The sequence below is a fragment of the Rosa rugosa genome, chromosome 5 (assembly GCF_958449725.1).
Source record: "Rosa rugosa chromosome 5, drRosRugo1.1, whole genome shotgun sequence".
In the NCBI taxonomy this organism is placed as follows: Eukaryota; Viridiplantae; Streptophyta; class Magnoliopsida; order Rosales; family Rosaceae; genus Rosa; species Rosa rugosa.
In genome coordinates, this window is record NC_084824.1 from 46,824,565 (window position 1) to 46,837,325 (window position 12,761).

Genomic DNA, 12,761 nt, shown 5'->3' on the forward strand with positions numbered 1-12,761 from the left:
ATACGGTCTTCAGAATTATGACTTCCTATCAGACTATGGAATTCATGCCAGTCTGATTCTTTTAGTGCTATGATAGGGATCCTAGCACTTTCTGGATCTTCGAGGAAGTGGATTTTTTCTTTTCTAACAGCACTCTGCTGTGTATGAGTTTCTTCAAACTGTGGTCTAGCATTTTCAAAAAGTTCTTCAGCTAATGCAAAGAGAGCTAGGAACATCAGACCACTGCTTCTTTCCTGAAAAGCAAATAGGAGATTATCCAGAATTGCTTTCTGGTGGTAAGCTAGTCTCTTGCCAGTTCTGAACACAGGAGCATCAAATGTTTGAAGTTCATAATTAAAAACATTTATTACTCCATTTGGAGTAGGTTTGCTTTTTGGCAAAGCAACAGCCGTCAACGGTCTTGATGAGCTTTTACCGTCTGCCGTTTGAGACAGGCTAGTCAATCCTTTACCCTGGGATTGATCAGTTGGGGCTAGTTTTTTTGGACCTAGCAAGAATCTTTTGAGGATTTTTTTCTTTAGGATCCTCAACTTCATGTTCTTTCCCAGTTAGTTTTCTGCTTCTGGGATTGCGACCCTCGTCGTCATCTTTTCGGCTGAACATTGCCAGTTTCCTGGTTAAGGCGTCTGGAAGATAGTTCTTGTTTCCTGCAATTAATTCAACAACATAATCATATTGGTTAAGAAATAATTGCCAGTTTGCTAGTCTTCCTCTATCAACAACTTTATCAAGTTTAAAGTTTTTGAAATTCTTTACTCTAGCACAATCGGTGCGGATAGTAAAGGGTTTTCCAAGAAAAGCTGGAGAATTTAAAATCGTTTTCTTGACAGCCAAAATTTCCTTTTCCCCTGTGGGATAGTTTAGTTCTGCAGGGCTGAACTTGCCACTACAAAATTTACAGATCTTTTCAATGTTAGTTCCAGGCGCTTTCGCTAGAACCACACCGGACCAATAATTATCACTCGCATCTGTTTGGAGGATAATCTCATCATTCTCTTCTGGTTGTTGAAGAGGAGGGAGGTTTTTGCAAAGATTTTTTATCTGCTTCACAATTTTTTCATCATCTTCTGTGAAGTTCCATTTTCTTTTGGAACTGGTTTTAGGAGATAACATTGCTGTTAGTCCTGAGATTTTGAGAATGAAACCTCTCCCATAGTTTATGACTCCTAAGAATCTCTCTAGACTCTTAGCATCGGGAATTCTATCTGGGAACTTCCAGATTTTCTCAAGGATGTGAGGTTGGAGTTTTATCACTCCATTCTTGATGTTTATTCCTAGGAAATCAACTTCATCGAGGATAAAAAAGATTTTCTTTTCACCTAGGATAATTTCATGCTGAACTATCAGCTTTACAACCTCGTAGAGGTGTTTCATGTGTTCTTCTCTGTTTTAAGAGAAGACCAGGATGTCATCTATGTAGACGACGCAAAACTCCGCAACATGTTTGAAGATGTTGTCCATCTTTCTCTGGAAAATTGAGCGAGCTTGTTTTAGACCAAAAGGCATTACTAACCATTCGTAATGTCCTTGTGGTGTTCCAAATGCAGTGAGAGGTACACTCTCAGGATGCATCTTGACTTGCCAAAAACCCGACTTTGCATCGAATTTTGAAAAGACTTTAGCTCCTCTGAGCTGGTTGATTAGTACTCTTACTTGAGCAATTTGATAACCGTCCTTGACAGTTTTTTTGTTGACATCTCTGTAGTCAATCACCATTCTAGCTTTTCCTCTGAGGTTTTCTGCATGATTTCTCACGTAGAATGCTGGAGCATGATGAGGGCTAGTGGAAGGTTGAATTAATCTCTTGTTCAGGAGATCTTCAATATCTTTTTTGAATTCCTTTTGATCTTCCTCTTTGTACTGAGGAATGGCTTTGACATGACAAATGGCATTCATGTCATGTAATCTTAATTCACAGACCACTGGGTCTTTTTCCCAAAACTTCTGGGGGTCTACATCGATATTCTGTTCGAGTAGTTTCTTGATTTTTTCAAGAGTAGGACTTTTCTGGGACTCAAGCTTATTCTGGAAATGCTTGAGGTTATGCTCATGTATGAAATTATCTTCTTCTTCTTCACTAGTTTCTTCTTCTTCTTCTTCAGAAGATTCTTCAACAAGTAATTCATCTTGTTGTTTGATTTGGAGTAGAGGTTCAAATTTGGGTTTGTAGGGGGTAAGATCACCACTATTCTGTTGCGATCTCTGATATTGGGTAGTAAAGTTTGGACCCACTACACTTTTGGCTTGAGTAAGCCTATCTGCCCAGAACACCCGTTCTCCTTTTCGGAAGCCTATTGCTTCTTCATCTTGAATAAATCTCTGTTGGAGAATAAAATCATTTCCCAACAAGAAATCTGAGCCTTGGCCTTCAGATTGCCAGACATTGTGGATGATAAATGTTCCTCCACCAATGGTGATATGAACAATTTTTGCTACTTTATTCATGGTGAGGTGACTTCCGTCAAATGTAACACCAGTAGCTGTTCTTTTCTTATCTTCTTTCCAGAGTTCTTCTAGAATTGCAAATCTTTTTGCAACAGTAAATCCTGATCCATTATCCACGAAGGCATGTAGATGATATTTTTTGTGATCAGGGAATTTTAGTCCAATCTCTATGTAGTTGCTGTATCTACTAGTAGAGACGACCTTCGATTGTTGAAGCTCATTTTCCTGAGCTTGTTCCCTCGGAATGAATGGTTTACATTCTTCTGGGACAATTTCTGGTGGTTCAACTAGTTCAACATTTTCATCGATTTTTTCTTCATCGATGATTTCTTCCTTTATTTTTGAGGAAGATGGTTCCATGATTTCTTGGAACAAGGCTTCTACCTTCTTCTCTTTTTGTTCAGAGAAATATTCTTCATATTCTTGTTCTACCAATTGGCTGACAAGGCCATTCTTGGTTTTTCTTCTTGCTTCAGCTATGAAGCATTCTTTGTGATAAGTCTTTTTTGACTCTTCACAAAACATAGGGAGACCATCCTTTTCGTGACATAGGCAGTAGTCACAAACGAATGTACCAGGGTTCACCTGATAAGAAGACATTAAAGATTTTGTCTTACTTTCTTCCCAATTTTTGATTCTCAGAACATTCATCTGTCTTGATTCGAAGTACTCTACTTCAGAATCTGATTCAAACTCATATGATTCTTCTTCTTCAGACCAGACAGAGTAAACTGACCTGTCGTCTTCTTCGTCATCAGAATAGGCTATTTTGTAGCCTTTCATATTTGCTGATTCTACTATATGCTCATATTCTTCAAAGAGAGTTTTAGTAGATCTTTTACCCTTTTCCGGGCATTCATTGGCATAGTGCCCTTTAGCTTTACATAACCAACATCTGCAAGATTTCTTGCTTCGTTGTTTATGCTGATGAGTATTCTTCTTTTTCTTGAAGAATTTCTTTTTAGGATCTTCATCCTGTTGTTTTTTGTAATTGAAACTTTTTTTTAATTTCCAATCCTTTTTCAGATTACTCTTTTTAAATTTTTTAGAGTAATATTTTTCTTTTTTCTTTCTGTGGAACTTGGATTCATGACATCCCCAGTTGGTTGGCATATCCAGTATTCCATAACAGAAATTTTCAACTCCTTTGAGTTGTTTCTTGGCCATCTTAGCTCTAAGATTGGCTTTGCATTGTTCCTTCAGTAATTGCCTTATTCTGTCGGCAATTCCTCCAACTGAAAATCTTTCAATTGGTTTTTTAGCTATGCTTTCTCTCACAGCTGTTCTCCATGGTTCAGGGAGTTTTCTGTGCAACAGGTTGACTAGATCAGTATTCTCTAGTTCACCAATCGTACAGTAATATTCTTGAAATTCATTCAAGTATTCTTCAAAATATCTCATGTCACATATTTTGAGAGCATAGATATTTGATTTGGCAGTTTCTTTAGCCTTTTCACTCAGATTTGAGAGATCTCCACAGAATTGATCGTACAGGGGTACTGCAAAATCATACGGAAATTTCGAAGTTTTGATCTCTTCCAGCCATTCTTTTCCTCTGGCTGTCTCTTTAAAGGAGAAGTAATACTTCTTAGCTACTCCGGTGAGAGTAGTTTCAAAGTACATTTGAAGATCAGGAGCTTCAAATTTGCCAAGGGTAAGAGCAGATGCCATCATCAGGCTGTCTACCCATTGGTCAAGAGTTTTTCTCTTGTCTAGAGCCTTGTCTAGATCTAGCCAGATACCATAGTTGGAAATTGGTACTCTGGGTATCTTGTCCTCTGGGACAAATCTTTGAGAATTTCTTTCTCCATTTCTGCCCGTAGGGGCTTTCTGTATGGGAAGTTTCAGCTTTCCCTTTTCTCTAATTATGAAAGTTTTGGAGCTTTCTCCTTCTTCCATTTCAATATCCTGATAGGGAAGGAGTTTTCTTTCCTTTCCTGGATTGAACCTTTTCATTTCTTCGATTAGTTTTTCTAATCGTTCAGGATTTTCGCAGACTTCTGCTTCTTCATAGAGATCATAGAGCTTTTATGCTCTAAGCATATTAACTGGTCTGTTTAGATCAGCTTCTAATTCTTCTTCAGTGACGGACTCTGATGGTTCTTCAGAGTTTTTTGTACCACTAACACTAGCTTCTCTAGTGCTGTAGCTTCTTCTGAGAAGATTTTTGTTTATCCTGATGTTCTCAGGACAGACATCACTTTTTCTGTGATTGTCAAAATTTAGACTGATTTCTCCAGTCTTTCTACTTTCATAAATTTTAGCTTTTGCACTTTCTGCTGGTAGCTTCGGACCAGATAATTTCCATTCAATAGGAAAAGTTACTTCGTTCCAAGTAACGTTGTGAATCTGTTGTGAATGGTTCTTCTGACTGGTGAGGAATCCAGTAGTAAGACCAGGGATGTTTGATATCCTTGTCTTAGGTTCTACTGTGGTACTCATCAGTTTATAGTATATTCTATATACTATTGCGAGTTCTTGCATATCACTTTTCATAGATATGTCATCTGTCTTGACTCTCAGTCTTAGACAGTGAGCTGCATCTTTCAAGCTGCTAGAGAAGTTTGGGAAACAGTTGAAATAAGCCACTTGGTTGCATAAAGATGCTTCAAGTGTTCCCAACAGACTAGCTTGAAAATCTGTTAGTCTATTGTCTTGTAAGACACATAGAACTGAACAGTTTATACCTTCTCGAGCAAGTAATTTTATGCCGACTTGGACTGCTCCAATGTGCATAAATTGATAATTTTTTGTTCTTGCTCTGGCAACTTCTTCAGGAGTGATCAGTAAGAGATCTGTTTCTCCTGTTGTGGATGGGGTTGTGAATTCCAATAGCTTGAAATGATGGCTATCCATCAGGTCAAACGTTCCCCTTTTGTAGATTTGTTTAAAATCTAGCTTTGGAATTGAGGCGTTTTTTTACCTCTTGCTCGATTTCGTTGAATTCGAATTCTTCAGCATTTAGGAGTTGTACTCCTTTCTTTTTCCCGAATATGCTCATCATATTGACATCTCGAGTTTCTTTCGGATTTTCATACTGAATACTAGTGGAACTAGTTGATGGATCCAGAAAAATCATGTTTGGAACAGGATTCTTTTCTGGTCTTTGTTTGAATCCATTAGCTTTCTTTATTTTTACTGTAGGCACTTTCTTGTCCTTCAGTATGTTTTTCATAGAATCCAACGTTTTTTGCTGTTCATTGATTTTTCTACTAACACTTGTTAGCTTTTCTTCTTCCGTTTTTGGAAGTTCCTTGATATAATCCAGTTTGTTTTCCAATTTTTCTAATTGGTGGATTATAACAGGTATTTTTTCTAGATGATCTTGATATCTAGATATTTCTTTCTGCAGGTTCTGATATTTTTCATCAGAATATTTTAATAGAGAATTCAGTCTCTCTATTATTAAATCAGACATTGTCCCCATTGGGGATTCCCCTGTTGAGCCTTTTACAAGCTCTGATACCAGTGATTTGCGGATTTAACCAATGCTCAAATAATCAAGAGGTTTTTGTTCCTCTGAAAGCATATACAAGAGATTTTCAATATCTTGCTCAACTTTATAGATTCTTGTTTGGATATTAAAGATAATATCCCAATAACCAGGAGTTTCTCTCTTAAGACTTTCTCTATAGTTTTTCAATTTTCTCAACTTTTCTCTTTCTTTTTTCAATTCTTTGCTAGTATTTTTACAGATAGCATTGAGTTCAAGTCTGTCAACAATCGTCGATATTATGAATAGTAAAATTTAACTGTTTACCTTTGAATATCGAGGATGAATCTTATAACAATAATATGCAAAAATAAACAAAGTCTAAATGGGCCCACTACGTTTCTGCAAATAAAAGTAAGTAATAGTAGAGTTGCAGTAGATGAGAATTTTGGTAAAGAAAGAGACAAAAAGGTACCAGACAAAAGGGTGCCCTACGTGTCAAATCTTGATTGGTTTTTTGGGAATCATGGGCAGCCCAAGCTGACCAGGGCTGGTTAGCGAAGTTTTTTCCATAGAGATAAGATATTTCTAAAAGAAAATGAGCTAGATGTTGAAAATACTACCTCGAACTGTTTTCATCTATATATCTAGGACGAACTTTGGGAAGTCAGTCAAGCGCGTTATCGTGCAAGTATTGAATGATTTGCCACTTGATTAAGCCAAACTATAGCCACATGTCGCTATTTAGTCAAGCTTCGCTAGATTGGGAGAGAAATGAGCTCAAGTGAGGATCCATATCCATATATTGCTGCCTCTCCTGCGTGCCTCGAGTACTAGCTCACACAATGGAAGAAGTGAAACTACTGGGGTTTTGGCCAAGCCCTTTTGTTTACAGAGTGATATGGGCTCTAAAACTGAAAGGTGTCGAGTATGATTATATAGAAGAAGACGTCCTTTCCAACAAGACTGAATTGCTGTTGCAGTACAACCCAGTATACAAGAAGGTCCCGGTGCTTGTTCATCGTGGCAAACCGATTGTTGAGTCATGTGTTATCCTTGAATACATTGAAGAAACTTGGCCTGAGAATCCATTGCTCCCGGAAGATGCTCATGATAAAGCCGTGGCTCGGTTTTGGATGCAGTTTGCGTCTCGGGTATGATATTAAATTTTAAATCAATTGTGTTGATCTCCTTTTCTTTCCAGCTATTCTAACTTTTGAGAGACTAATTAAGGGCTTAATTGTTAATTGGTACTGATCGATTATTCATTCTCATATTATATATAAGGGCATATGCTTGAGTGATTTTGTCAGAAGCTGGACATAATTTGGAAGATTATTATAGTCAAACTGTTAAACAATACTATGGGAATAATATGTTAATTCTATTAATCTCTCAAGGAGGTTTATATAGTATTACATCCATGTATACAAAGGAAAGTAATCAATCCTAATATAAGTCAACTATAGCACTAATGCTAATTGATACACAAATTAAATCATAATAAAGTTAATTGATACATGCAGCTCATGTCAACACTCCCCCTCAAGTTGGAGCATAGATATCTCGAATGCCCAACTTGTCAAGTGAGCTGTGGAATACCTTACCAGAAACAGCTTTTGTCAGAATATCTGCAAGTTGATCTCCAGTCTTCACATGAGGTACATCAATAATCTCTGACTCCAGCTTTTCCTTGATAAAGTGTCTATCCACTTCAACATATTTTGTTCTGTCATGTTGAACTGGATTATGTGCAATGTCTATGGCTGCCTTGTTGTCACAAAAGAGATTTATAGCCTGTTTGGGCTTGAACCCTAAGTTCTTCAGTAAGTTACGTAGCCATAACATTTCACAAACAACATGGGCCATTCCTCTATACTCTGCCTCTGCACTAGATCTGGCAACTACTTTCTGTTTCTTGCTCCTCCATGTAACAAGGTTACCTCCCACAAATGTGAAATATCCTGAGGTTGATCTTCTATCAGTGATACATCCAGCCCAATCTGCATTAGTGTATCCTGCCACCTCCAAATGGTTATTTTTAGAAAACATGCTCCCTTTGCCTGGAGCTGACTTCAAATAACTGAGAATACGATATACAGCATTCATGTGGTCTTCACTTGGAGCATGCATGAACTGGCTGACCACACTCACAGCATATGCAATGTCAGGACGAGTATGAGAGAGATAGATGAGTCTACCAACTAGTCTTTGATATCTCTCTCGGTTAGTAGGCACTTGATCAGGATATTATGTTAACTTGTGATTTTGTTCCATAGGTGTATCTGCAGGTTTGCAACCCAGCATGCCTGTTTCAGTGAGTAGGTCTAAGACATATTTCCTTTGAGACAGGAAGATGCCTTCTTCTGATCTGGCCACCTCAATTCCTAGGAAGTACTTCAATCCACCAAGATCTTTCATCTCAAATTCTGATGATAGATAAGCTTCCAACTTCTTCACTTCTTCATGATCATCTCCTGTCACGATCATATCATCCACATAGATAATCAAGGCAGTTATCTTATCCTTTCTACGCTTCAAGAACATAGTGTGATCTGAGTTACTCTGCTTGTAGCCAAATGCCTTCATGGACTGTCTGAACCTTCCAAACCATGCTCTGGGAGATTGCTTGAGTCCGTATAGAGACTTCTTCAATCTGCAGACCATTCCTTCCTGCGAAGGTGCAATGAACCCTGGGGGTAGATCCATGTATACTTCCTCTTTTAGATCTCCATGTAAGAATGCATTCTTCACATCAAACTACTTCAGGGGCCAATCCAAGTTCACAGCTAGAGACAGTAGAACACGGATAGTACTAATCTTGGCTACTGGTGCGAATGTTTCTTGATAATCAATACCATATGTTTGTGTGTAGCCTTTAGCAACTAACCTTGCTTTATACCTATCCAGTGTCCCATCAGCAGCATATTTCAAGGTATAGATCCACCTGCACCCCACTGTTTTCTTTCCTTGCTGTTTTGGTACTAGCTCCCATGTATCATTCTTCACCAAAGCTTCCATTTCAACCTTCATTGCCTCAGTCCATTTGGGATCGGCTAATGCGTCCTGCACTTTATTTGGAATGACAATAGTAGATAATTGAAACACAAATGATGCATATGACTCGGACAACCTATGATTTGACACATAATTACTTATGGGGTATTTGGCTTTGGCTTTAAGATTTGGCTCATACTGGGCTTTAGGCTTCCCTCTTGTTGTACGATCTGGCAATTGATACTTGGGGGGCACACTTGTTTCAGTGTTGGGTTCTGTTTCAGGGTTAGCCTCATTATCTATGATATCATTGGGCTCATGGTCAAGGACATGCTCATCATTTATAACAATATCCGGCTCAAGTTCAGGATTGAGACTTACCTCAAGAGCATCCTCATGAGAAATAGGGACCGATGTGGTAGGAGTAGGGGGGTCTTCGGTTGAATCTGGCACTTCTAGGTGATCCTCATTTCCTGTTGTTGGTTCTTCTGGATTCGTTTGATTTCTTTCTTGTACAACAATTCTTTCTTCTACAACAACTTCTGGTACTTCCAATATTGAAGAAGACTGCTCTTCTCCAGATGTGCTCTCCCCCTGAAGAGAAGTCTTCGGGGCAAAGAAAAGTTGTCGCTCACAGAATGTTACATCCATGGTAACATACAACTTCCAAGTAGAAGGATTGTAGCACTTATATCCTTTCTGGGTAGAACCATATCCCACAAAAATACATTTTTCAGCACAAGCATCCAACTTTGTTCTCTGATTACGAGGAATGTGTCTATAAGCCACACAACCAAAGATCTTGGGTGGAAGGGTATGGAGTGGTGGTAAGGTAAAGAACTGGCCAAGAGCTTCAAGTGGTGTTTTTGGACGTATGTGGGCTTCCTCATTTGGTGCTTTAAGAGCTTGTGTAGGCAGGCAATTTAGGAGATAAACGATGCTAAGGATGGCATCACCCCATAAATACTCAGGCATGTGGGCTCCGATTAGCATGGAGCGGGCAACTTGGAGGATATGTTGGTTTTTTCGTTCTGCCACACCATTTTGTTGAGGAGTCTGGGGACATGTGGTCTGGTGGATAATGTCATGGTTGTTTAGGTAATGATGGAGGGCATGGTTCACATATTCACCACCATTATCTGTGCGGAAGACTTTGATGGGAGTCTGGAATTGGGTTTGGATCATAGTATGGAAGATTTGAAACACAGAACAAACTGCACTTTTATGTTTCAATAAGTAAACCCAACACATTCTTGTATAATCATCCACAAATAACAGAAAATATATACTGCATACCAGAAGGAGTAGCTGGACATGGCCCCCATACATCTGAATGGATCAAATCAAATGGCATGACACTGCGAGAATTGCTGATGGAATATCTAGCACGACGACTCTTTCCTTGAATGCATGTCTCACATTAAACAACGACAAGCGTGGCCCGTGGCCCACCATTGTACCGATACTATCCCAACTTAACCACCCGATAGGTGTTGGGTTTTAATCACAAAAGGTCTTGGTACAATTGGGTGAGATCCACACACTTATAAGTTATATTTTATTTGTCACTTTTCCAATGTGGGATCTTTCCTCTCCAACACGCCCCCTCACGTGCAACCTAACTCTAGGTCTGCACGTGAAATTAATTAATCCAATTTCCACATTGAAAATTGGGACACAAGTCTCATATCGGAGACTTGGTCAATACAATCTAAGGCCCACATTGGACACTTGGTAATTTCGATGGCAATACAAGGAACCCCAATTTGGGCTCATGATACGTGCCTACGTGGAGACGCAATTGGAGAAGGACCCGCTCTGATACCATGTTAAACAATACTATGGGAATAATATGTTAATTCTATTCATCTCTCAAGGAGGTTTATATAGTATTACATCCATGTATACAAGGGAAAGTAATCAATCCTAATATAAGTCAACTATAGCACTAATGCTAATTGATACAAAATAAATCTAATTGATACACAAATTAAATCATAATAAAGTTAATTGATACAGCTCATGTCAACACAAACATCATGTGCTATCTGTTTGGACCTATTTTGGGTCCAAACACTATCCTTCCAATTTCCATATCTAAACAAGCTTAAATCTGGTATATAATTTTTAACTTTCACAAATTGAAGAAAAAAGAAAATTGAAGTTTGAACTTCTTTGAACAAAGTAGAGAAAAGAACACCATTAGCCTAATAATAGTTAGTAAACAAATTATGGTAATTGTATATTAATTATAAATAATGCTTATATGTATTTTTGTTTCATCAGAGTCCCGCTTTTAATGCATTTTTCCTCTTAACTACTGCTGGGGAAGAGCGCGAAAAAACCATAAAAGAAGTACTGGAAACGCTGAGGACATTGGAAGAGCAAGGCCTCGGAGACAAGAAGTTTTTCGGGGGAGACAGCATAGGATTGATAGACATAGTACATGGATGGCTGGCTTCCTGGTTTGAAACCATCCAAGAAATGGTAGGGGTGAAATTGCTCGAGCCAAACACTTTGCCTCGATTGCATGCATGGGTTCAGAACTTTAAGGACGCTCCTGTTATCAAAGACAACCTTCCTGACTATAACGAGTTGTTGGCTCATATGACACGGCTAAGGGAAATGATCGTCTCTAAGAAGTTTGTGATCACCTAGCTACCAAGGAGAAGTTAATAATGAGACCTGAGACCAAGTCTTTCACTTGTGTGATTGTGTTCTTGTATGTTGAATGATCTTCACCTTTTAGCATGTTGTTGAAAAAATAAGCAATTTTTTCTTTCTTCGTTTCATATCTTAAGTATGATAATTAAGTATGTTATTGTTGTAAGTATTATCATCTATATGACTGCTCACATAAATACTAATTAATTATTTACTTATGATATAAAGTCTACCTCTATATAAAGGAGGTTAATGAGACTGAATGATACACTTCTATTTTCCTCTTAACTAAAAAGTCTCTCTATTTTATGTTCTCTAGTTGATAACACATTATCAGATGACTAGCTTAGCTTAGCTTACATACTATGTGGTTTCTTAAACCAAGTCGAAGAATAACCTGGATTACCACAATTGAGTGCATCGACAAATGAGATTCAAGAAACTTTACTTTATATAAAATGACTTTACATTGTCATGTATGCTCAAACAATTGAGCTTCATTGCACTAGTGGATGATACAAATCTTCCCTTACTTGGTCACTGATTTAGAGCACGAGTACATAGAGATCTATTGTATGTGTCATTTTGATTTTGAGATTTAATGAAATCTATATTTCTTGTGAAGAAAAAAAAAATTTGAGAACATACCAAAATTTCTAAAATACGTTCGATCACATGCATTTTGGTCAAATGAACCTCATTAATATACTAAAGAAACTAAAATTGCAAATATGACATTATAATTAATATAATACAGGAGGTTTTGAGATTTAATGAATTCTCTGTTTCTTGTAAAAAAAAAAACGTGAGAACATGCATACCAAAATTTCCCAAGTATGTTCACGTGCATTTGTTTTAACCTCATTAATATGACGTTATAATTAAAATAATACGGGAGGTGTTGAATATATAATGAAGCTTGAATATGAATTAATGTGCTTCTTCATCCTTTGATGTTTGGGAAAAAATAACCTCATTCGAATAACCATGTCGTTGTCCAACATTAGAATTGAATTCCTGCTGGTGCTGCTTTTCTTTTCCTTAACCACGTGCTCAGCTAGTATATATATTCAGTGAAGTACATGTTAAAATCACTAACGATATCGAAGTCTTGGGTCAAGGTTTGGTCTTGACCCTTCATTGCAAATCAAGAGACGATGATCTCAGAAAAAATGTACCATAATGATCCTGGATTTTTTTTTTTTTTTTTTTTGAGCAAACT

General features: G+C 37.8%; 1 protein-coding gene across 1 annotated transcript; it reads left to right on the forward strand.

Moving 5' to 3' along the window:
- The first annotated feature begins 6,617 nt into the window (after window positions 1-6,617).
- On the forward strand, window positions 6,618-11,766 carry LOC133713149 (glutathione transferase GST 23-like). Its single transcript, XM_062139265.1, has 2 exons — window positions 6,618-7,032; window positions 11,162-11,766. The coding sequence occupies exons 1-2, from the start codon at window positions 6,724-6,726 to the stop codon at window positions 11,531-11,533; spliced, it is 681 nt and encodes a 226-aa protein (XP_061995249.1). The 5' UTR covers window positions 6,618-6,723; the 3' UTR covers window positions 11,534-11,766.
- The last annotated feature ends 995 nt before the right edge of the window (window positions 11,767-12,761 follow it).

Excerpts from the sequence above, each read along its gene's own strand:
- LOC133713149 (XM_062139265.1), top strand. The coding sequence starts at position 6,724 with ATGGAAGAAGTGAAACTACTGGGGTTTTGGCCAAGCCCTTTTGTTTAC. Across the intron at positions 7,033-11,161 it reads GGATGCAGTTTGCGTCTCGG|AGTCCCGCTTTTAATGCATT; the intron begins GTATGATATTAA and ends TTGTTTCATCAG.